Raw genomic sequence first — 23767 nt, 5'->3', positions numbered from 1 at the left:
TATTCTGTTATTACCAAGAAATATTCCACTTGACAGTCATGACTTGGGTAATTCCATGTCAGTATTTTAGAGCGTGTAAAACATTTCTCAGTGTCAAAAATTTTCAATTTGATAGAAATTTTTTTATCTGCTTTCTTAAATAAAATATGCAGAGTGTAATATAAAATTGCCCCAAAATGGTTAGAAAATGTAACTGTGACTATGTATTACAGTGTTGTGTTGCCCATGGAGTGGTATCTGCAGAAATTGTTAAATATTGCCCTTCTAATAAATAAATTTATCTTATCTTTATACATGATAAATTTTGGTTTTGCCTAACTTTCCCTAGCAATGCAGGAGGAAGCTCTAAAGCTGGTTCTCCTGGCCTTGGAAGATGGTTCTGCTCTGTCAAGGAAAGTCTTGGTTCTCTTTGTGGTGCAAAGGTTGGAGCCGCGGTTTCCTCAGGCCTCTAAAACTAGCATTGGACATGTTGTCCAGCTCCTTTATAGAGCTTCCTGCTTCAAGGTATGAACTAAGGTTATATTTCAGCTTAAAAGGAAACATTATCTTTTTCCCAAACTTAAGTAGTAAAACTTCTTTTTTTATATTTTATTTATTTGACAGAGATCACAAGTAGGCAGAGAGGCAGGCAGAGAGAGAGGAAGGGAAGCAGGCTCCCTGCTGAGCAGAGAGCCTGATGAGGGGCTCCATCCCAGGACCCTGAGATCATGACCTGAGCTGAAGGCAGAGGCTTTAACCCACTGAGCCACCCAGGTGCCCTAGTAGTAAAACTTTTGACTTTAATAAAGTTACCTCTAAGAAAATTTAAAGATTTTTTGTTTTGAAAAATGTAAAAAATAAATAAATAAATAAAGGAATGTAGATGGTGTCTTATTAAAGTTAAATCTTATTATATTAAATTTTGTATATTAGATAATGAACAACAACAATTTGATCCACATATGGATGAAACTGAGGTTTATAGATTTTTATATTTGAAGAGGCTAATAAGCTGTGTGTCATTGTTCCACCAAGGCTATATGCAGAATTGGTCTGAAGAGAGTAATTGAAGCAAGAAGTTTCATTTTGCTCTTTGCTCCTGCTGCAATTCCACCTGTACAGTACTGGAGTTCAATTTGTCATTTCATTTTCAGTATATATATAGTAAGGCTGGACATACTCTTTTGTATCCCAAATTGAATCAGCACTGCTTTAGACAATCGGTGCTCCCTGTGTAGCATTTATCATTCATCCTGTTTTCCTGACTTCTTAATGTGAAAGTTTCTTATTCTGTCACACACATAACTGTACTTCATGGACCAGAGAGGCAAGCCACTAAAAAATTTTTAATTCATAGAGACTGTAAGGATATCCTTTCCTGGGTCACCATGTCCCCTCATCTGACACTTAAACTAAAAAATCCTACAGTCTGCTGTAGTCTATTTTCTCATTTCCTGAGAAAGCATGGTTTACAAAATCAACAGGAAAACATTTATTTTTATAAACACTATATTTTATATACAAACATAAAATAGTTTATTTATTACTTATTTATTTATAATATATAAATTTTATGAATTACATAATTGTAATGATAGAAATAATATTGTTATAAATAACAATTTTATAAATATGTTTTGTAAATTAATAAAACAAACATAAATAACAAAATTATTTATATATTTTTTAAGATTTTATTTATTTATTTGACACAGAAAGAGAGCACAAGCAGAAGGAGTGGCAGGCAGAGAGAGAGAGGGAGAAGCAGGCTCCCCCCTGAGCAGAAAGCCTCACCTGGACCTCTGTCCCAAGACCCTGGGATCATGACATGAGCCAAAGGCAGACACTTAACTAGGCGCCCAGAAAGCATGCCAGTTTAATTTAAAAAAATTTTTAAAGCTCTGACTAAATGCCCACATTATTTTTCTTTCTAGAGTCAGATTATATATGTACTGAAAATGATGTGTGCACTCTAGGTCTGTACCCAACCCTGTTCTTGGCTGTAGGTGCCTCAGGGACTAGTAGAAACTCTAGCCAAAATAACTCCCATCTAGTTCAGATTGTCCCCAGATAACTTATATTGGTTGTAATGATTATAATAACATGATTGTACAGTGTTATGTGCAGTACACTTCAGAATGTCTGTCTGCTTCCAAAGTTCTTTGTTCTGTAATAACAGCACAGACACAATATTGCAAGCTTAAAAAATAAAAGGAAAGAAAAGGAAATCCATTCTTCCCCTGTGAAAAATAATAAGGGGTCCAAAAGCCCCAGAACACCCACAGTGAACCTCTCAATCCTAATTAAAAGCATTAATAGTAATTGAAAAGAGATTGGAAATTTATAAAAATCCAATTATTTTTCATTTGGGTTGTGATTCTTTCTCTTTATTTCATTGTCTACCTGTTTTCTTCTCTTGGTGGTAATACGTGCCACAGTCTCCATCATGAGAAGACTTATCTTCTCTCATCACAATAGGTCCATACCCTAAATTTTATTCACTATGGCAGAGTTTCTGTTAAGTATCTACCAATACCTATTTAATTTAATTTGTGGAACTCACATCAATGGAGCTCACATTTTCCATTCTTCCTTATAGCTGTGTGTGTCCATATAGCTGTGTTCTAACTGCATCCTTTTAGCATCTCTTTTATTTCTGTTTACCTTTTCAGGGGTGCCTGGTGGCTCAGTCCTTAAGCATCTACCTTCATAATAAATATATAAGGTCATAATAAATAAATAAATAAAATCTTTCAGGCAGGGATAATTCTGGACTTACTATAGACATGCATCTCTTAGAAATCTTTGACTGTTTTTAGTTAAAAGACAGTTTGAGAACCAAGGCCAGGGAACCCTAGTGTATCATATGGAAGACATTCTGCATTTTAATAAGGTTTAGCCTGTATTGAGAGGATGTTTTTATACATCAACATATGCATTTGGTCTTTTGACGTGCCTTTAAATGGTGGCAAAATATATTTTGTTCTTGTGACTCTAGTTCTTGATTTGTTTAAAAAATCTATTTGGTCTTTTGTGGATTTGCCTAATAAAATTTAAGTTAGGCCTTCTTGTAATAAGAATGGAATACATTTAAAAATAGAATCAGGATGACTTAGAAGTCTTGCTATAGTTTTTTTTTGTTTTTGTTTTTGTTTTTTAATATTTTATTTATTTGACAGAGAGAAACCACAACTAGGCAGGCAGAGAGAGAGGAGGAAACAGGCTCCCCGCAGAGCAGAGAGCCCGATGTGGGGCTCGATCCCAGGACCCTGGAATCATGACCTGAGCCGAAGGCAGAGGCTTTAACCCACTGAGCCACCCAGGCGCCCCTTGCTATAGTTTTTTTTGGTGGAAGAAAAAAAATGGGAATTTTCTGCTAGAGGAATTTGAGTCCTTGTGGGAATAAAAGGTTAACAAGGTAAAAATATATTCTGAAATATGTTAGGATACAGGTGATCCTGAAGTAGAATTAATTATTTTGCTTTGGGAATTCCTGGGTGGCTCAGTTGGTTAATTTGAGTTGGCTCAAATCGTAAACCCGGGGTTCTGGGATTGATCCCCTGTGTCAGGCTCCCTGCTCAGTGGAGAGCCTTCCTTTTTCTCCCTCTCCCTCTCCCCCCGTCCCCCCCGCTCATGTGCTTTCTCTCTCTCATGCACGCGCTCTCTTACTCTATCTCACATAAATAAAATCTTTTAAAAAATATTATTCGACTTTGATTTCTTGAGCTTTTTTTTTTTTTTTTTTTTAATTTATTTACCTGACAGACAGAGATCTCAAGTAGGCAGAGAGGCAGGCAGAGAGAGAGAGGAGGAAGGAGGCTCCCCGAGGAGCAGAGAGCCCGATGTGGGGCTTGATCCCAGGACCCTGGGATCATGACCTGAGCCGAAGGCAGAGGATTTAACCCACTGAGCCACCCAGGCGCCCCGATTTCTTGAGCCTTTGGCCCAAATCCAGCTTGATTCAAAATGTAGCGATATAGCAAAAATAACAATAGTACCTACCTCAACAATTTTAGAGAAGTAAGTGAGTTAATATTCAATATGATGGTTAATAAGTTAACACACTGACTAGAGCATACTAAGGGCTCAATAAGGGTTAATCATTTTATTTTATTTTTTTTTTAAGATTTTATTTATTTGACAGAGAGAGATCACAAGTAGATAGAGAGGCAGGCAGAGAGAGAGAGAGAGAGAGGGAAGCAGGCTCCCTGCTGAGCAGAGAGCCTGATGCGAGACTCGATCCCAGGACCCCGAGATCATGACCTGAGCCGAAGGCAGCGGCTTAACCCACTGAGCCACCGAGGCGCCCAAGGGTTAATCATTTTAATTACTAAAAGATATTATCATTATTATTATTTTATTATTATTATTATTATTATTATTTTATACTTTCTAATGGTGGCCGAGCCTGCTAATTAAGCTAAGTACAGATTAATCGTCTTTAGAATCACACCAGCATCTGAATGACACTCTTTCAGTTAGGTTGTCAGCCAACTCAATGCCAGGCAAGCCCAAGTTTGATAATCCACAGTTATGAAGAAGAAACATACATTGTTGTTGTTATTGTCTTTTTCAGAATAATTACATATTTTCTCTCTTTTAAAGTCCTTGCTCTGTGTGTGTGTATATATACACATACCTGTGTATGTATATAAAAAGAAATAGACTCCATATCCAATGTGGGGCTTGAATTCATGCCTTGAGACCAAGAGTCACATGTTATACTGGCTGAGCCAGACAGGTGCCTCGAGTATTTTTCTTCTTCTCAGAAATGTGTATCTGCACATCTCTGTATTTGTTAAAGTCTATCCAGTTGAGGGATTTTGCTCTAGCACATATTCATTCTTTCCATAAGACCTGTTTGCAAGATTTTGATGTCTTTAAAGGGGGAAATGTTTTACAGGCAAAACAGTGTGTTCCATTTTAATCTTGTAATTGTTGTTAAAAGAAATTTGTTATAGGGACACCTGGTGGCTTAGTTAAGTGGCTGCCTTCGGCTCAGGTCATGATCCCAGGGTCTGGGATGGAGTCCCTCGTTGGGCTCCTTGCTCAGCAGGGAGCCTGCTTCTCCCTCTGCCTCTGCCTGCCACTCTGCCTGCCTGTGCTCTCTCTCTCTCTCTTTCTGACAAATAAATAAAATAAATAAAAGCTTAAAAAAAAGAAATTTGTTATATTAAAAATTATCTGTTCTCTGTATATGCTCTTATAAAGTATAAACTCATTTTCTTTCTTACCTGACTCATGAGATTGTGTATGTCTTACTAGGTCACCAAGCGTGATGAAGACTCTTCTTTGATGCAACTAAAGGAAGAATTTAGAACCTATGAAGCTCTGCGGCGAGAACATGATTCCCAGATAGTGCAAATTGCTATGGAAGCAGGCTTACGAATTGCGCCAGACCAATGGTCCTCTTTACTTTATGGAGACCAGTCTCACAAGTCTCATATGCAGTCAATTATTGACAAGGTAGACCCTATTTTGTTTCTTACTTCTTGGACTAATATTGGAGTTTTGGTAATTCATGATTTAATAATTTATTTAATGAATGTATGTTAAAGTGAATACTGTATGTCAGGCTCTTACAAATTACTTATCTGTAGCTGAGTATCATAACTAGTCACATAGTCACATAGTAATACCAGTTTGTTTATATAATTAGTGTATAATGACATCATTCATATAAGATTTGGCTAGTGTTGTAATAGGTCATCCAGCACACTCTAGTATTCTTCTGAGAGTCTTCCATCTCTGCTATTGTTGCCTCTCTCCCTTCTTTTGTTTCCTGAGTTTTTCTCATTGTGTTAATTAAACCCATCTTCTAAATGCCTTTATTGTCCTCTTGTAACAGCCATTCAGTCATCTAGAGAATGTATACATTAGGGTTTCTTATGATTCTTAGCAACAGTAATTTCACATAAATTACCAGTCATTCTAGGATTGATCAGATTTTCAGTAAACTTGTTTTTACTTTATCTCTTTGTTATAATAAGATGATCACTAGAGTACACATGATCAGGCTCCATTGTTGCTGGCTCTAAGTGCTGTATTTAATTCTGTTAAAACTAGGGTAAATCCTGTAATTGTTTTTGTTGTAATTCAACATGAAATATATAAAAGTGTAAAAAAAGTCTTAAAGCACCATGTAAATATATATGTTACAATAGCATTAACTTTTACTATTTTACCTTAAATGCTTAAAACCAGCAAGATGATTATACTTTAGAGTCTATACCCACATTTAAATTTAAAGAAATAAGATCAAGATGTAAGGGTAGATCAAATATAATACTATTTAACACTTATTGAGAGTTCACTGGCACCTCGTTTTAAATAACCCATTTAATCCTTTCAATAACCCTGTGCTATCCCAGGTTAAGTACATTTCTCCAGGATGGCATAGCTAATCAGTGACAGGGCTGGATTTGAAGTTGGGTATACTGGTCTAAAATCCATGTTCTTAATCACCAGATCTTTCCAGACTATTCTGTCACTTCTTGTTATTCCCAAGATAGGATTATTTGAATGAATAGTGTATTGATGTCAAAGGACAATTGGGAAATGTGTTTTCTATGCTTGTTACGTAATTTTCAGTATAATGTATATTGCTGCTTTTGTCCTATAAATCTTTTCTAGATATCTTTGCTCAAACTTTACCTGCAACTCCTAGGTCTGAAATTATGCAACTGACTGATTATAATGTATTAAAACCTTAGTAATGGTCTCTTAAAAGAGTAACTTTCTGCCTCTGAAGAGAAACTTGGCTGGGTTTTATAAAGATTCTACAAGGAGGTTGACCTTTTTGTGTGAACTAGACTATATAGTTTATCCTGTAATAGTAACCTCACATCATGAGCAATAGTTTGAATTTACTATCCAGAGACCTTACAACAAACTGATAAACAGACTTCGCAGTGTACGTGGCATCTTATTATCGAGAGCGGTATAACTTCCTGTGGTAATGAACACTGTCTAAAGTAGTGATTGCTAGCCACCCATGGCTGTTTAGTCCCCAGAATGTGACTGTGCAACTGAAGAGCTACATTTTTATTTTATTTTCTTAATTTTAACTTAAATAGCCATATATTGCTAGTGGCTACTACTATATTGCTACTACACATATTGCTACTGTGTTGGACCTTACAAAGAATTAATTAAAAGTGATAATGAAAATCAGTAATCATAGTAAATTAATGGATAAGCATGAATTACCAGTTCACAAAGAAGAAACATATGTAATTGATAGAATAGAATTCAGCTGCAGTAATAATTAAATACACATTTAAAACTGACATCACAGGGGCACCTGGGTGACTCAGTGGGTTAATAAGCCTCTGCCTTCAGCTCAGGTCATGATCTCAGGGTCCTGGGATCAAGCTCTGCATTGGGCTCTCTGCTCAGCGCGGAGGCTGCTCCCCGCTCTCTCTCTGCCTGCCTTTCTGCCTACTTGTGATCTCTCTGTCTGTCAAATAAATAAATAAAAACTTAAAAAAAAAAAAACTGACATTACAAATATTGCCTATTAAATTAGCAAAAGAGACCTTTATTGCCATACAGTCGTTGCTTATTGTTTGTAAAATGCATTATAAATCTTTTGGGAAACAAATTGTCAGTGAATAAATACTCAAAATATTCATGTCCTTTGATCAAATTTAGTATTCCTGGAACTATTTTAAGGAAATAATCCAAACTTTGAAAAAGGTTATGAGTTCAAAAGTGTCAATTGCTACATTATTTATAAAGTAGAAAATAAGCAGATGGTTAAAGAAGTTACCTTTCTGGTCAGAACACGGTTATATGGCCATTAAAATTAGTTATTTCAAGACAGATACTCTCTCCAGCTGATAAATAACATTCAGTTTCTTTAAAAAAAAAAAAAAGTGAAATATTTGTATTAAGTGTCAGTGAGGATACATGGATGTTGTCATTTTATTAGACACTTTGAAGTATTTCCTAATAAAAGTGGTTAACAATAGAAAAATGCTTTTGTTGGGGTGCCTGTGTGGCTCAGTGGGTTAAAACCTCTGCCTTCGTCTCAGGTCGTGATCCCAAGGTCCTGGGATTGAGCCCCACATCCAGCTCTCTGCTCAGCAGGGAGCCTGCTTCCCTTCCTCTCTCTCTGCCTGCCTCTCTGCCTACCTGTGATCTCTGTTTGTCAAATAAATAAAATATTTTTTAAATGCTTTTGTTAAAATATTAATGGTAGCCAAAACTATAAGTTTATAAATTATAAATTTGTAAAAAGCATGCAAAGATGAAAAAATTGAGTAAAGGCATGTTAGCATTTGAATGGTTATTTTTCATGTTTTTTTTAAAATGTATGACCTTTTAGGGGAGCAAGAGTCTCATCTGTGTTAGTAAACGGCAGAGAGCGCTAAGTGTTTACAAGTAAGTTACTATAGCCTAATCAATTCCCCCATTCGAAGTCCTATATATAGGGCCTCTCAGGGGAGTTAATGTAAGAAAGTGTGTCATTAATTAAGCTTGAGGAAAGTACACAGCCAGATAACTTCTAAGAATCCCAAGCCATTGTAAGATTGTTTTCGAGTTGGAGTGGACTTTGGAAATTTTTTAGTCCGTATCACAGATGGACTTCCGAGTGAGTCTGTAAAGGCTGTGTCCGGTGTGGTGATTTTTGGTCTCGAACAGAACTTGAACTCAAGCTCAGTTTGACTGAGTTTCACAGTTTCACTGTGTTTGGTATTGTATAGCGTTCTCTCTTGACTCCAAATTTCAGTTCTCTGGAAGCACTCCAAGAGCCAAACTAATACAGTGCTCTAAGAACGTAAGATGGAAAGAGTATACTTCCAAATTGAGGAATTGAGAAAGGGTCAGACACATTTGAGGGTTGTGCCATCAGAGGGAAAGGAGTTAATAGTCTGCCAGGCTTTGAATGCAGGGGAGTGTAGGGTTTGCTCAGGCACCATTAATCCAGTCTGGCCAAAGCCTGGAATGTATGGGAGGATAAAATTAAATATAGTAAGTTGCAAAAATGATTGCAGTATTACACATAGTTTTTACTTTAAAAGGATTAGCTGGTTTTTGGAAAATTAATATTTATCTTTTTTAAGTTGCAGACCCCAGCCTCTTTTGCACAAAGTGTTCAGGAACTAACAATTGCTCTCCAGCGAACTGGAGATCCAGCAAATTTGAACCGACTGAGACCCCATTTGGAGCTATTGGCAAACATTGACCCTAGTCCAGGTAAATTAACCCAAGGGAAATTAATAGACTGTCCTATGTGTGCCTCAGTGCTGCTCAGTGATTCTTTTAATTATCTTTTGTTACATTCCCTGAGAATTTCCCAGAGTAGTTCTTCCAGACCTTTTACACACTGTGTAAGTTTTTGGCCCCAACCTTGTATCTATATCTTTATTGTTTCAAACCTTTTTACTTACTGCTCACTTCACCAGGGAAGTAGGTTCACTCTAGGATCCTTTGTTTTCTCTTTCTCACATCACAGAATTGTGCTGTATTTACTGTTCTCATCTGTTTTGACAAAACACAAGTTCACTAATTTTTTTTTATATTCTATGTCCTTAGTTGCCTTTTTCTTGGTCCCATTTTTTGCCCTCTCTGTGGTGATAATGTCTCTCATTCATCAAGTGTCCTCTCTTGCGCATCTTTACTTTGTCAACCCTTTTCTTGGTCCTTCCCCTTGACCTGAAAGTCACCCAACCTTCATTTTTCACATCAAAGGTATTTTAGCTTGTGTTCTGCTGCTGTCCCTGTGTTTTATTCCTGCTCCTGACCTTCACAAGTAATTTCCAGTTTCAAATTCCAGAGATGGCTTCTCAGTTCTCAAATTACTCGATTTCTCTTTAGTATTTGATAATGTTGTTGACCAGTTCCTCAGTATAGGGACTCTCTTGATACTGTATCTTTCTCTACTCTCATAGTTTCCTTCTGACTTCTCTAAATGCTACTTCTATCTTATTTTGACCACTCTTACCTCCTGCCCGCTAAGGAGTAGGCCAATTGTGTTCTTGGAATTTTGTTTCCTTTGCATTTTGTTGAGTCATTCATTCCCACCACTGGTGTTACTCTCTGGAGAAAATAGGCTCCCAGATATCTCTATCATCGTTATCTCTTCATCACTCCAGATTGACTTTCCTAAATGCTTTCCGAGATTCTTCATAGTCTCTTCTGTTGATCAAAGCGGATTCTTCTTCACTTGATACAGCTCTTCTTCGGGTGTTCTGTGTTAAATGACCTCATTGTCTGAGGTATTTACACTTAAAACCCAAGTCTTTTGTCTTAGCTCATATCTTTTCCTTTTACTTGCTCTACATACCATTTGGAGCAACAGGATCTGTCTGTTCTTTCACAATATCCCTCTATCCCATGCCAGTTAATACTGCATTGGTGAGGGCCTTATTCTTTTTCCTGAGACCAGATGCCTTCCATTTTCCTCTACTCTTAATTCTGTTTTTAGTTCAGTCCACATACTGCTGCAAAATAAATCATATCTCTGATCTTATTTCTCATAAACTCTCATAAACTTTCAGTGACACCCCATTGCTTATTGAATAAGGTTTGGAACTCTTGACAGTGGCATTCAGGGCCCTCTATTTTTTTTCTTTCTTTCTTTTTTTTTTTAATCTACCTTTATCGAATTTACTGTCACTTGGGTACCTGGGTGGCTCAGTCAGTTAAGCGTCTGTCTTCAGTTCAGGTCATGATCTCAGGGTCCTGGGATTGAGTCCCCATCGGGCTCCCTCTTCTCAGTGAAGAGCCTTCTTCTTCCTCTCCCTCTGCTTCTCCCCGTGCTTGTGCTTGCTCTCTCTTTCTCTTTCTCAAATCAAATCTTTAATTAAAAAAAAAAAAATTTACTCAAAATTGCTTAAATCAGACCAGGTCGAATATAGTCCTAAAACCCAGTCGTTTTTCTTTTTTCACTATTATGCTTTGCTCTTTCTGAGCAGTCAGAGAGCACTTCCACCCCATCAAGCACCAACCTGTTTATAGCTGTGCTGGTATGGGCTGCTGTCCTTGTGAAACAGTGGATAAACTGTACTTCTCTGCTAAGGCCTCTTCCCCTTCTCATGTACCTAATATCATCTTGTCAAGTATATCATTCCAGTATCCTCTGTTTCTTATATCATCAAGTTGTCTTCTCTACTGGAGTATTTCTGTCAACATACAGACATCCTATTACTCTTGTCAGCATAACCCACTTGGACAATATTTGCCATCCACCTACTACTGTTTTTCTCCTTTTTTTTTTTTAAACATGCTCTGAACTCACTGCCGTCAGGCATTTATCTCTGTTGTTCAACAAAAACCGTTTTGTCATGGTCATAGGTGACTTCGATGAAGTTAATTCCAGACATCACTTCTTGGTTCTCACTTGTTTGACCTGTTAGCAGCATTTAATGTTGTTTACTTTCTGATCCTCTTAACGCTTTTTTCACTTGACTTTCCTAGTTTCCTTCTCATTTTATGGGATCTTCCTTCGAGCCTCCTTTGCTAATTTCTTATCTCCATAGCCTCTCACTTTTGGATTGCTCCCAGAGTTTAATACATGTATCTCTTTTCTGATTATACCCATGTTCTAGATAATATTGTCTAGTCTCATAACTTTAAATATTATTTATATGACTCACAAATTTACTGAATTTCATCAGTTCTGAAGCCCACATTTCTTTCGATCTTAACATTTCTGAAATTGGGATGCATCTGTATAAGTAATGACATGTAATTTAATTAACACTCTTTTTATTTTGGTGACACATAAAATAATGGTGTATTTGCAATTGATTTAGATTCTGTGAAACATGTAGTATATCCAGCCCAAACCTTCTTCCTGAATTCTTTTGTATATCCACCTCCCTGTTCAGCATGCAGCAGGCCTACTTGAATATCTAGTAATTTCAAACTTAGGGGCACCTGAGTGCCTCAGATGGTTAAGCATCTGCCTTTGGCTCAGGTCATGATCCCAGGGTCCTGGGATGGAGCCCCACATTGGGCTCCCTGCTCAGCAGGGAGTCTACTCCTCCCTTCCTTCTGCTTCTTCCCCTGCTTTTGCTCTCTCTGTCTCTCTCTCAAATAAATAAATTTAAAAATCTCAAAAAGGGAGGCGGCGCTTGGGTGGCTTAGTGGGTTGAGCCTCTGCCTTCAGCTCAGGTCATGGTCTCAGGGTCCTGGGATCCAGCTCTGCATTGGGCTCTCTGCTCAGCGGGGAGCCTGCTTCCCCCTCTTCTTCTGCCTGCTGCTCTGCCTACTTGTGATCTCTCTCTCTGTCAAATAAATAAATACAATCTTTTTTTAAAAATTTCAAACATTCTGTCTAAAAGTGAGTTCCAGGTACCTTAACACACACCCCACCTTCCTTTCCTTTTAGTGGCAACTCCAACCTTCCATTTCAGTTCCTCAGTCCAGACACCTTGGAGATCTCTTCAACTCTTCTTTCTCACGTGTGGTACCTCTGATCCAGCAGCATACCCTGTAGGTCCTTCCCTTTAAAATCATGTAGAATCCATCTGCTTATCACCTTCACTGCTACCATCCTCACTCTCTTCAGGGATTACAGAATTGCCTCCTGTTATCAGTCTGGTTTTAGCATAGGAGCTAGAGTGATCCTGTTACCAGTCTGCTCAAAAATTCTCCAGAACTGATTGAGCCCTGTGTTGGGTTCCACACTCAGCATGGAGTTGGCTTCAGATTCTCCCCCTTGCCCTGCTTGCACACGTGTGTGCGCTCTCACTCACTTTCTAAAAATAAATGAAATCTTCTCCAGTGCTTTCCATCGTTCAGTAAAAGTGAAAATCGTTCCCATGACCTCACATGATCTGGGGTTCTTTACCTCTTTCTAAGCTTATTTTCTATTCTTTTCTACCTAACTCACTCTTTTCCAGTTCCACCTCTGTGGAGCATGCCAGGCATACTCCCACATCAGGGTCTTTCCACTTACTCTTTTTCCCTAGAACATTTTTGTCCTAATGTCCACAAGGCACTCTCATCCCGTTTTTTCAGGTCTTTAATCAAATGTAACCTTCTCGAGACATTCTCGGGCCACCCAGTCTAAAATTTTATACATACCTGCCCCACCCCCTTTCTGTGCTCTATTTATTCAAGTCATCATTATCTAAATTATTTTATTTTGATTATCTTATTTACTGTCTGTCTCCTCTCCTTGGATATAATGGGTTTTTGTTTTGATCACTTGCTTCCCTAGCAACTAGAACAATACCTGGGACTTAGGTGTTCCCAACAATACTTTGCTGTATGACTGTTCTCTTCACCTTTTCTAGATCTTCATTTTTTTTTTCCAAGTGAAACTCCCATGTGTCCTTCAAAGCCTTATTCACAGCCATCACCTAGAAGTCTTTCAGAGTGTCCCCAGTGGGAAGTCATCTCTGTATTTGTGTTCTCACTTTTTATATTTTCTCCTAGAGAACATTTCATATTTGTGGGTTAACTTTTCCTTTATAAAAATCACAGCACTGTCACTAGACAAATATTAAATGAAGGGGATATAGCAGAGTTGCTTTATATAGCGACTCTTCTATTCAGTTTCTTTAAACATTCTGTTTACCAATACGTCATTTACGCAGTATTTCAAAATGGACATTACAAATTGGCTAGTCCACAGTTAAGTTTTGTTTGGTCCACACAGTGTTGGCCTGCACAATATTCTAAATTTTTTAGGTAAAACTTAAAACTGGGTAATTTCACATGAAAATCTCAAATTTTAGTTTTCCCTGGGAAACAGCGGTATATCGGGAGTGCCGTCCTGGCATCGTCACATAACAGCAGTCAGCTGAAGTTGAATCGTAACCGTTACCTTAGATGGGGGCCACACTCTCCAGTTCAGCACAGTCCTTGCCTCTATCTCTCTGTTGTCATTCTCAACCCTAAGTGTCTAATGGTGGTTGCCATTTATTGTCTGGCCTACTTAATTAATGTTACATTCCCTGTCCCTGTAGTTACTTTAGTTTAGAATCCATTCCTTAAAATGATTTTTAGGAGAATATGTTATTACCTGAAAAGCTGTATGAGGCCTAACTTGATTTCACTGAAGGGCTGACACTAACTCTTTTATTAGTTTAATATTGGGCAAAATATTGAATAACATCATTTAAAAATGTTTTTTAATTTGCTGTGTAGATGCTCCTCCTCCTACTTGGGAGCAGCTAGAAAATGGGCTGGTTGCTGTGCGGACTGTGGTACATGGGCTAGTAGACTATATCCAGAACCATAGCAAAAAGGGAGCAGATCAACAGCAGGTAAGGGGGACGGACGTTGGAAGCTTCGAAGTAAGCCACTGTGGGTATTATGACAGATACAAACAAAACCAACAAGATGACATGAGTATTTTGAGACTCTGACTATAGAAAGTATAAATTAGTTTAATATGGCTTATAGCCAATTTAATGGATTTGTATGATAATTTTATCTGGCAACAATGGAATTAAATAATCCTGTTAGTTGTATTGGAGTCATTTTTCACTTTGGATGTGTAGCAGCATTTGATTCTGTGCTAAAGTTTCTATGTTAAAAATGATCCTCAAGCTTTGCGCAGTGGCAGTATCGTAGCCAATGAGGTTTATCCGAGGCGCGATTATTGCTAATTGATTATTGCTAATTGAAAAATGATCCTCATTGATTACTATTACATTATAGTTTGATAATATATACCACTTTTTCATGCTGTATCTGTCCAGTACTATTCGTATATTTGTAAATGCTTCTTCTGTAGTAGTAGTTTAACATTTTCATTCATATAAGGTTTGTTGTGCAAGTGGGCCAGATTTTTCTTCAAATACTTTTAAGTGAAGTATACGGCAGTAAAATGTAATAGCTAATGTTATGGCTACAGTTTTTCATTTTGTTCTGCTCTTGGGGATTTATATTAGGTTCGCTAGATCTTTTATTTTGCCATAGTAAGCTTGTGAAATTAAAGCTTTGTTATTAACTTATCTGGTTCAGGTAAATATTAACAATAGATTATTCAATATTTCTTAATTCTTTGAGAGGCATGAAACATTAAGTTCCATTCAGTATCCTGCTGAGTAGGGGGGCACCTCACTGACTTGGTAGAGCATACGACTCTTGATCTCAGGGTTGTGAGTTTGAGCCCCCATATTGGGTATAGAGTATACCCAATATGGGTATAGAGTATATTGGGTATACCCATATTGGGTATAGAGATTACTTAAAAATAAAATTACTTAAATTACTTAAAAATACTTAAATTACTTAATTTACTTAAAAATAAAATCTTCTTTTAAAAAACTATCCTGCTGAGTAGAATAATATGAATACCGTTTTCCTAAATAATCTAAGCATAGATCAGACTTTATTTTATGATAAGAAATAAAATATTAAAAACTTTAACTCCATGTTCTATTAGACATCATGAAGAACGTAACAATAAGATTAATCTTTTAAGTTCTAGCGATAGGTGATAAAATGAATCAAATTTCATTTAGCTTAGTATTGTGTTTGATACCTTCGTTAATTCCCAAGTCCATCCTCCTTTCTTATACTAGAAAATAATAATTTCATTTGTACTTGTAGAGATATTGTAAGTCCTTGATAAGTTCTTCTGCATATCAAAAATTGGTTACAGAGTATTTTTCATTTATAGAGCCCACTGTAGACTTGTGTTGTGTCATAGGAAAACCTTATTGTAAATATAGCTAATACTACACATTGTCCAAAACAAATATTAGAACACATATTAAACATTGGAAAGCCCTGAACACCAGTGGTTTGTTTTCCATTATAAACCTGGAAAGAAAATGATAAAGCTGTAATGAGATTTAATCTAGGAGTTGTATGATGCTACATGTTTGAGAATTAATGCCAACATATCAAAAAATCAGAACCCCTTTATAATTAATTTATTTTTGGACTCTGAGACTGTAGACAGAATGACTTTCCAACACTTTTGCTCTGGGCAGTCTAGATAATTGTGTGAGTTAGTCTGAATCAGTGTCTAATGTTTTAACTTTGGTCTCAGCCTCCACAGCATAGCAAATATAAAACATACATGTGTCGAGATATGAAGCAGAGAGGAGGATGCCCTCGTGGGGCCAGCTGTACATTTGCACACTCACAGGAGGAACTGGAGAAGTAAGTGTGAAAGTTGTTAAACTCAACCTTCTAATAACTTGTTATGAAATAAGGTAGAGTTACTAAGTAGAATAATTTGCCACTGTTAGGAAACAGAAAAGGAGGAGCTGCTTTCTCTTTAATGAATGGGAAAAGTTTAGAAAGTAATACAGATTTTTTAAAGAAGAAAACCAAGGCAGTTTCTTCAGCTTTAATTATATTGTGCCCATAAATAGGAAACTAAATATAGAAGTGAGTCATTTGCACTACCAAAAAAAATTAAACTCTAAAAATTTTCATCAATTTTAACTGATTTTAACTAATTGTATAATGTATTTCCAGTTGAAAAATTTGCCCTTTGTTCTATTCACCAAATTATTTCATTGCCAGGTGTAACTTCACAGATTCTTTTAAATTTCAAAGATCAGATAATTCCAATGATGATATATTTTCCAGCACATATAGAAAGAAAACCTTTTAATTTTTTTATAAAGCCAGTGTAACATTGCCACTAAACTTGACAAAGATAGGACAATTGAAGAAAATACCAATCCATCCTCACATATTAATATTTTTAAAATCCCAAGTATTAGAATTCAATAATACATTGAATTGCAAAGATAACACACTATAGTTACTTTAGGGTTAGAATCAAATGTTCATAATAGATCAAAATTATTTAATAGAAGAAAGCTGTTATAGACACTTCCTCAGCATAATTGTATCTCAAAAGCTAGTATGATTACATGATGATGCTCAACTTGTAAACTCTTAGATTCAGTCTCATTCAAGTTGACAGTAAGACAAAATTTAGTAGTAGTAAGACTACTACTTCAGTGAAATCTCAGAATATTAACATGAGGATTGTTAGGACCTAACAAAATCACTAGCTGAGAAAAGTAAATATGTACAAATAGCCAGAAAATTTCTGAAAAAATAAGTTTCAACAGATTAGACTAACAACTGTTAAGGTGTATCATGAGCTGCAGTGCACAAAGACTGTGGTGTTAGTGTAGGAACAGATAGAACCATGAAATAGGATGGAGAATCTAGAAAGAATATCAGACACAATAGGAACTGAGCGTTTGTGCTGAAGGTGGCATTTCATCAATAACAAAGAAGATGACATAGAAACAACTGCTATCCATTTGAAAAATAACTAGAACTCAGTTCTTACCTTTATATCAAAATGAATTATAAATGCTTTAGAGATTTAAGTCTTTAAGAAGGCAACTGTACTTAGAGATCTTTCTTGTTGTTACTTAGTCTTATAATAGGAAAGAATTTTTGAAAGAAAACCCAGCATCCATAAAGGAGAAGATTGATGAATATGATTACATAAAAATAATCTAAGATGTGGCCCAAACACCACAATTAAAAATAAAAGATTGGTGGGGAAATGACGTAGAGAGGACTGACATCCCCAATAAAAAATGAGTTACTACACATCTATAAGGAGAAGAACCAGTAAATATAGGAATCATGAACAAATAGGCAATTCACAGAAGAATACTAAAAAAAAAAGTGTAAAACAATGTCAGCTTCACTGATTGTTTGAATACAAATTAAAACAAAATTTTCAGGGGCACCCGTATGGCTCCGTCGATGAAGCAGTAGGACTCTTGGTTCCCACTTAGTTCATGATTTCAGAGTCCTGAGATGGAGGGGGAAGGGTGTCAGGCTCCCTGCTCTGCCACAGTCTGCTAATCCCTCCCCCACACCCTCCACGCATGCGTATGCATGCATGTTGTGTGCTCTCTATCTAAGTAAAATCTTTTTTTAAATGACATTTTGAACTAGCAAATTAAGAGAGACTGTGATACTACCTAGCATTCAATGAAATAATGGAAAAGGACATTTCTTTTATTACCATTAGGAGTTACAATAGTTTTAGAGCATTATAACAATTTCTAATGTGCATACATTAGACTTAAAATTCTCTTCTGGTTAGTCATACAAGGATGCAAGTACATATACATAAGTATCCGTTACTGCATTGTTTTAATAGCAAAAAATTAGAAACAACCTAAAATGTACCAACATACAGGAATATCCAAGTTACAAAGTAGGAGGAGAAGTTACTCATATATGACCCTATTTCTGTTAATAATAGTCTTACATACATATTAATATTAAGGCAGGGTATAGAGGGAAAAATCTGTATGATTATGTACCAAACTGTTTACAGTGGTTACACCTAAGGAGTATTGTCTCCTCTCCACCCCTCTGAAATTTGTCAAATATGGGAAACATTTGGGAAAAAAGCATTATTCTTAAGGGGGTTTGTTTTTGAGATACTTTTTCAGTGTCCTAGCAGGTGTAAATAGATTTTCTTTCACTGTTGAGGAACAAGGGTACTGAAGTCAGATGGCTTAATAGTTTCACTGTGGTTAGATTTAGAATCTATATGCCTTTTATACCCCAGTGTCTGTTTAAATTTGGGCATTATTCTGTATTGTTTATATTCATCCACTTTTAAAATAATTTCAATTTTGTATAGGCACATGTAACATTAGAATCTTGGAATCATATCAGATACAAAGTACTATTCTTAATTTTAAAATTTTAATGGAATAAATGGTAAATTTTTTTCTGCATACTGGCTTTTTGTTTTATTGTTAATTTATAATATAGGTTAACTGTATCCTAAGGCATATAAGGGAAAGCTAAAGTAAGATATTTCAGAAACTGTCCCCTAAAGATTTTTCTGCCCCTTCCAGTGTTTTCAGAAATAGAAATTACAGTAAAAGTAAGTTATAATGCAGATATTACTTAGTATGATCTGTGATATTGTAAATACTCATTATAAGGAATTTTATACCTAGTGTGTTGCCTGAGATTTTGTAGTATCTACACACACAAATTTTCAAGTTGATAGCTACGGCTGATGTTTCAAGAGAATTTCTAGAAAGTAATGTTCTTAGTATCTTTTCCTTTGATCTGTTTCTCAAATACATTTTAGTTCTGGTTTTGTTTTTAATTTTTATAATTTTATAAATTTAAATTTAAATAATTATAAGTTTTTATAATTTTATAATTTTGAGTTTTGGTGTGTGACTTTGCTTTCTGTGTAGGTTTCGTAAAATGAATAAACGCCTAGTTCCCAGAAGACCCCTGAGTGCCTCTTTGGGTCAGCTTAATGAGGTGGGCCTGCCTTCAGCAGCTGTCCTTCCAGATGAAGGTGCAGTGGATCTGCCTAGCAGAAAAACCCCTGCTCTGCCAAATGGAATCGTATCAGCAGGGAGTACAGTAACACAGCTGATTCCACGAGGGACAGATGCCACCTACGATTCTAGTCTGAAGCCAGGAAAGATAGATCATCTGAGCAGTAGTGCCCCTGGATCTCCTCCTGACCTGTACGTCATTTTTCCTAGCTGTTATTTAAAGTTTCTTCTTTATAAACAAAGTAGGGGGAAGAAAGAATAATAAGAGTTTTATTTAAAAAAAAACAAAACCAAAAAAAACAACCCACTTCATTTTTGGCTTTATTTTGTTCTTTATTTCCTGTTTTAGTGATTTTTAAGAAACAATTAGCATAAATGAACTAAGATCAAAGTTTATGAAATTTGTAGAAGAACGGACTATTAGGGGAAAAAGTTTCGCAAATTAAGGCTTTTTTAAAAAAAAATTTTGCAATTTGTGTATATTAAAGGATTTTTGAGACCTTTATCTTGACTTGTAGAATCTTACTCCTTTAGGCTAGAATCTGTCCCTAAGAGTATTTCTGCCTTACCTGTGAATCCACATCCTGTACCTCCAAGGGGGCCGACAGATTTGCCTCCGATGCCTGTCACCAAACCACTTCAGATGGTACCACGAGGTTCTCAGTTATACCCAGCACAGCAGGCAGATGTTTATTATCAGGATCCTCGAGGAGCTGCTCCACCGTTTGAACCAGCACCATATCAGCAGGGTAATGATCTTTTATGTTGCTCTCTTTTCTTAGGAGTTAGGAGAATAATTCTAAGAAAGAGTGATCATATTTGCAGCAGGCTCAAGATAAATAAATGCATTTATGTGATCCTTTGGAAAAAGCAGATTTTATGACCAACTAAATAGTATAAAATAAGTGAATTAACAGAGGTATATCAAGCAAACTGCCTATCACGGGAACTAGTTGTATATAAATATGTACATATAGTTTTGTATAGTTATACAAGTCACCCAAGTAAACAATAGAAACTTACTTAACTAAGGCAGTATATATTTTCCTGACCAAAATTTTCTTCGAGCGTGTGAAAGAATTTAATATTGTGGTGAATATAAATTAAACACACAGAGTATGTTTTTCTTGGTTTCATTTATCACCTAATATTTTTTTCTGAGCCGTGTAATATATATGAAAAAAAGTAGCTGTGGAGAGTTAATAGTGTAGAATCAATATTAGTAAAGAAATAGTATAAGTAAACATACATTATATATGTGTGTGCTTATATTTGTGCTAAAAATTAAGCATTCAGTTGTGGTTAATATTAATGTGATAGAGATTAATGCAAGACTCAAGGGAGATCACTGAGAACTTGCAGAATCAAAAAGACTTTATGAAAGAATGCCCTAAAAGTATGGGAATAAAAAGATAAATTTATGAATGGATTGCAAAGATGACAGTCTAGAGTTGAGGAGGAGTAAGGCAACTTGGTAAACCAGGTGTGATTATTGAGGCCTGTATTAGTGTGGTGGGAAAGAAGAAGGGATTTGAGAAAATAGTCAAATTTGAGAAATTAGCCAGCTTTATTTTTATACTAGGTATGGATAGCGAAGGAGTGGAGACAACGGAGGCTTCACATATACAACTCCTGTGCAAAATAAGAACACTGATTTTTAAAGTGTTGGGTCTCTGTCAGAGACCGTGTGGTGCTATTATGTTTTTAAACTGAAGTAGATTAAAGGTGTTCTCCATTTCCTTTTCCCAAGGTTGTCTTAATTTTGAATTAGTAATGTCTTCTCTGCTTCCTAAAGAATAGCTTTAAATTGGTATGGCATTATTACTGCATGAAAAAATATGATGAAAGTTTTTTGTATCTTCCTTTGGGCCATCCATCACAGGAAATATTCATCTACTTTTGTTAAGATGACCTTAAATACACTGTATCAGTCAAGGTCCAGAGTCAGAGATCAGAAATCATGGTTGCTGTATTAAGCAGAAAGAGGTTGAATGCGGAGTTGAGGTGCCTATAGAATCCATGGAAGTACTGCAAGCGCTGGCTGAAGCTAGGCCTGGAGGAGTGAGTCCCAGAAGCAGACACTGAAAAAGCCTGTTAATAGTGAGGAAGCAGGGCGCCTGGGTGGCTCAGTTGGTTAAGCAACTGCCTTCAGCTCAGGTCATGATTCTAGAGTCCCGGGATCGAGTCCCGTATCGAGCTCCCAGCTCCACGTGGAGTCGCTTCTTCCTCTGACCTTCTCCCTTCTCATGCTTTCTTTCATTCTCTCTCTCTCTCTCTCCCTCAGATGGATAATAAAATCTTTAAAAAAAAAAAAAAAGTGTGGAAACAGGGCACCTGGGTGGCTCGGTCATTAAGCATCTGCCTTCAGCTCAGGTCATGACCCCAGGATTCTGGGATGCAGCCTGCTTCTCTCTTTCCCTCTGCCTCTCCTCCAGTTTGTGCATGCACGGTCTCTTTTGCATGCATGCACACTCTCTCTCTCAAATAAATCTTTAATAAAAAACCGTGAAGAAGCAATAGAAAAAGGAAGCACGGGTCCTATCTGTGTGCCAGGATCATATCGCTTGAAGCCAAAGTCTGAAAATTGGGAAGCTACTGCTACAACTCTTGTCTCCAGAGCTGCAGAGCTCTGCAGCAGCAGAATAGATCTGTGTGTGCCACATTCCTTTCCACTTAACTCCATTTCACATTCAGATTTCGTGTGAGTGATCTGTGGAACCTGAATTTCAGGGAAATGTAATCTAACTTTTCATTGTTTGCATTGCATTAAGGCATAGCAGAAAGATGGTCAAACAACTGAGAGAGCCAATCTGCTATTATAAATTATCAGTAGATTAGTTTTTTCAATGACTTTTAAGGATTAAGGTTAATTTTTGTTTATTTTTTCATAAAACCTGACTACAGCAGAGGGGAAAACATATAAAGAAATGAGTGGATTATTAATTCTTTAGTGTTGACATATATTAAAAGGGAAAAAATAGAAAAATAGGTTGACTTATTTTGCTTTTGGTTCCTTTTTTGTATTGTACAGGTATGTACTATACTACACCACCACAGTGTGTGTCTCGCTTTGTCAGACCTCCACCATCTGCTCCTGAACCTGGTCCTCCCTACTTGGATCATTATCCACCCTATCTCCAAGATCGTGTAGTCAACTCTCAGTATGGCACACAGCCACAACAGTACCCACCTATGTACCCACCACACTATGACGGCCGCCGAGTGTACCCTGCTCAGTCTTACACAAGAGAGGAGATTTTCCGAGAAAGTCCTATACCCATTGAGGTTCCACCTGCAGCAGTACCATCCTATGTACCAGAAAGAGAAAGATACCAACAGATGGAGGGTTACTACCCAGTGGCTCCTCATCCAACTCAGATCAGACCTTCGTACAGAGTATGCTGGTTGTTGTTTTTTTTTTCCTTATTATGTAGATTTAATTTGATTATTGGTTGTAGTGATTTACCTTTTTGCCATGGTAGTAACCCTTTGTTCGATCAACTCTTTTTTATGAGAAAGTTTCCCCCTTCCTTTTTTTTCATCTTTTCACAATTTGGGTAGAGTTGTTTTTTTGTTTTGGGTTTTCTTTTTTTTAACTTAATATTAAAGGGGAAAAAAAATCCTACCCCACTCCCACTAACCCTTCTTAGTTTCTGAACTTTAGTTTTATTAATATTTCTAGATCCACATTTGACCCTTGAGCAATGCAGGCATTAAAGGGCACAGTGCCCCCCATGCAATTTAAAAACGCATGTTTAACTTTTGACTCCCCAAAAACTTAACTACTAATAGCTTACTGTTGACCAGAAGCCTAACATAAACAGTCAGTTAACACATATTTTGTATGTTGTATGTATTACATGCTGTATTCTTAAAATATGGTAAGCTAGAGGAAAGAAAATGTTATTAAAATCATGAGAGAAAATATATTTACAGAACTTTTTATTGAAAAAAATCCATGTGTAAGTGGCCCTGTGCAGTTCAAGCGTCAAATGTATTTGAAATTATGGTCTCTGGCCAAGGAAAAGAAATTTAAATTTAGCTCTTTGGGAAAACCTCAAGAGTTTTGAGGGGCTTTGTTTTATTTTGCTTTGTTTTACTAAGCCTTAGTATGTTCAGATACTGATACGAACACACAGGCTGCTATCTATTTTAAATATGTGCTAAATGAGCTAATGTGTTTTGAAATTCTTTTTCAGTTTTTACTAATCTTTGCATTTCCAGGAACCTCCTTATAGCCGGCTTCCTCCTCCTCCTCCTCAGCCCCATCCTAGTCTAGATGAGCTACATCGAAGACGAAAGGAAATAATGGCCCAGCTAGAGGAAAGGAAGGTTATCTCTCCACCTCCTTTTGCACCTTCACCAACATTGCCTCCTACCTTTCATCAAGAGGAAGTAAGCACATCATTTTTATTTTATTTATTTATTTTTAAAGATTTTGTTTATATGACAGATAGAGATCACAAGTAGGCAGAGGGGCAGGCAGACAGAGAGAGAGGAGGAAGCATGCTCCCCGCTGAGCAGAGAGCCCGACATGGGGCTCGATCCCAGGACCGTGGGACCATGAC

General features: G+C 36.7%; 1 protein-coding gene and 1 non-coding gene across 3 annotated transcripts in view; both read left to right on the top strand.

Annotated features, from left to right (window-relative positions):
- RC3H1 (ring finger and CCCH-type domains 1) overlaps positions 1-23767 on the top strand; it is an 82802-nt gene that overhangs the window by 40824 nt on the left and 18211 nt on the right. For both annotated transcript variants that reach the window (XM_045982221.1, XM_045982220.1), the window contains exons 5-13: positions 329-504; positions 5245-5445; positions 9048-9180; positions 14086-14204; positions 15944-16056; positions 19110-19391; positions 19734-19948; positions 22231-22595; positions 23424-23594. In XM_045982221.1, the coding sequence (XP_045838177.1) occupies positions 329-504; positions 5245-5445; positions 9048-9180; positions 14086-14204; positions 15944-16056; positions 19110-19391; positions 19734-19948; positions 22231-22595; positions 23424-23594 (1775 nt within the window). The remainder of the gene's footprint in view (positions 1-328; positions 505-5244; positions 5446-9047; positions 9181-14085; positions 14205-15943; positions 16057-19109; positions 19392-19733; positions 19949-22230; positions 22596-23423; positions 23595-23767) is intronic.
- LOC123928494 lies at positions 14489-14629 on the top strand. The gene has a single exon (XR_006815720.1). It is a non-coding gene; the product is annotated as a U4 spliceosomal RNA (small nuclear RNA).

The sequence above is a fragment of the Meles meles genome, chromosome 17, assembly GCF_922984935.1.
Source record: "Meles meles chromosome 17, mMelMel3.1 paternal haplotype, whole genome shotgun sequence".
Taxonomy (NCBI): domain Eukaryota; kingdom Metazoa; phylum Chordata; class Mammalia; order Carnivora; family Mustelidae; genus Meles; species Meles meles.
The sequence above is the reverse complement of the archived record's forward strand: the minus strand, read 5'-3'. Positions and strand labels throughout refer to the sequence as shown.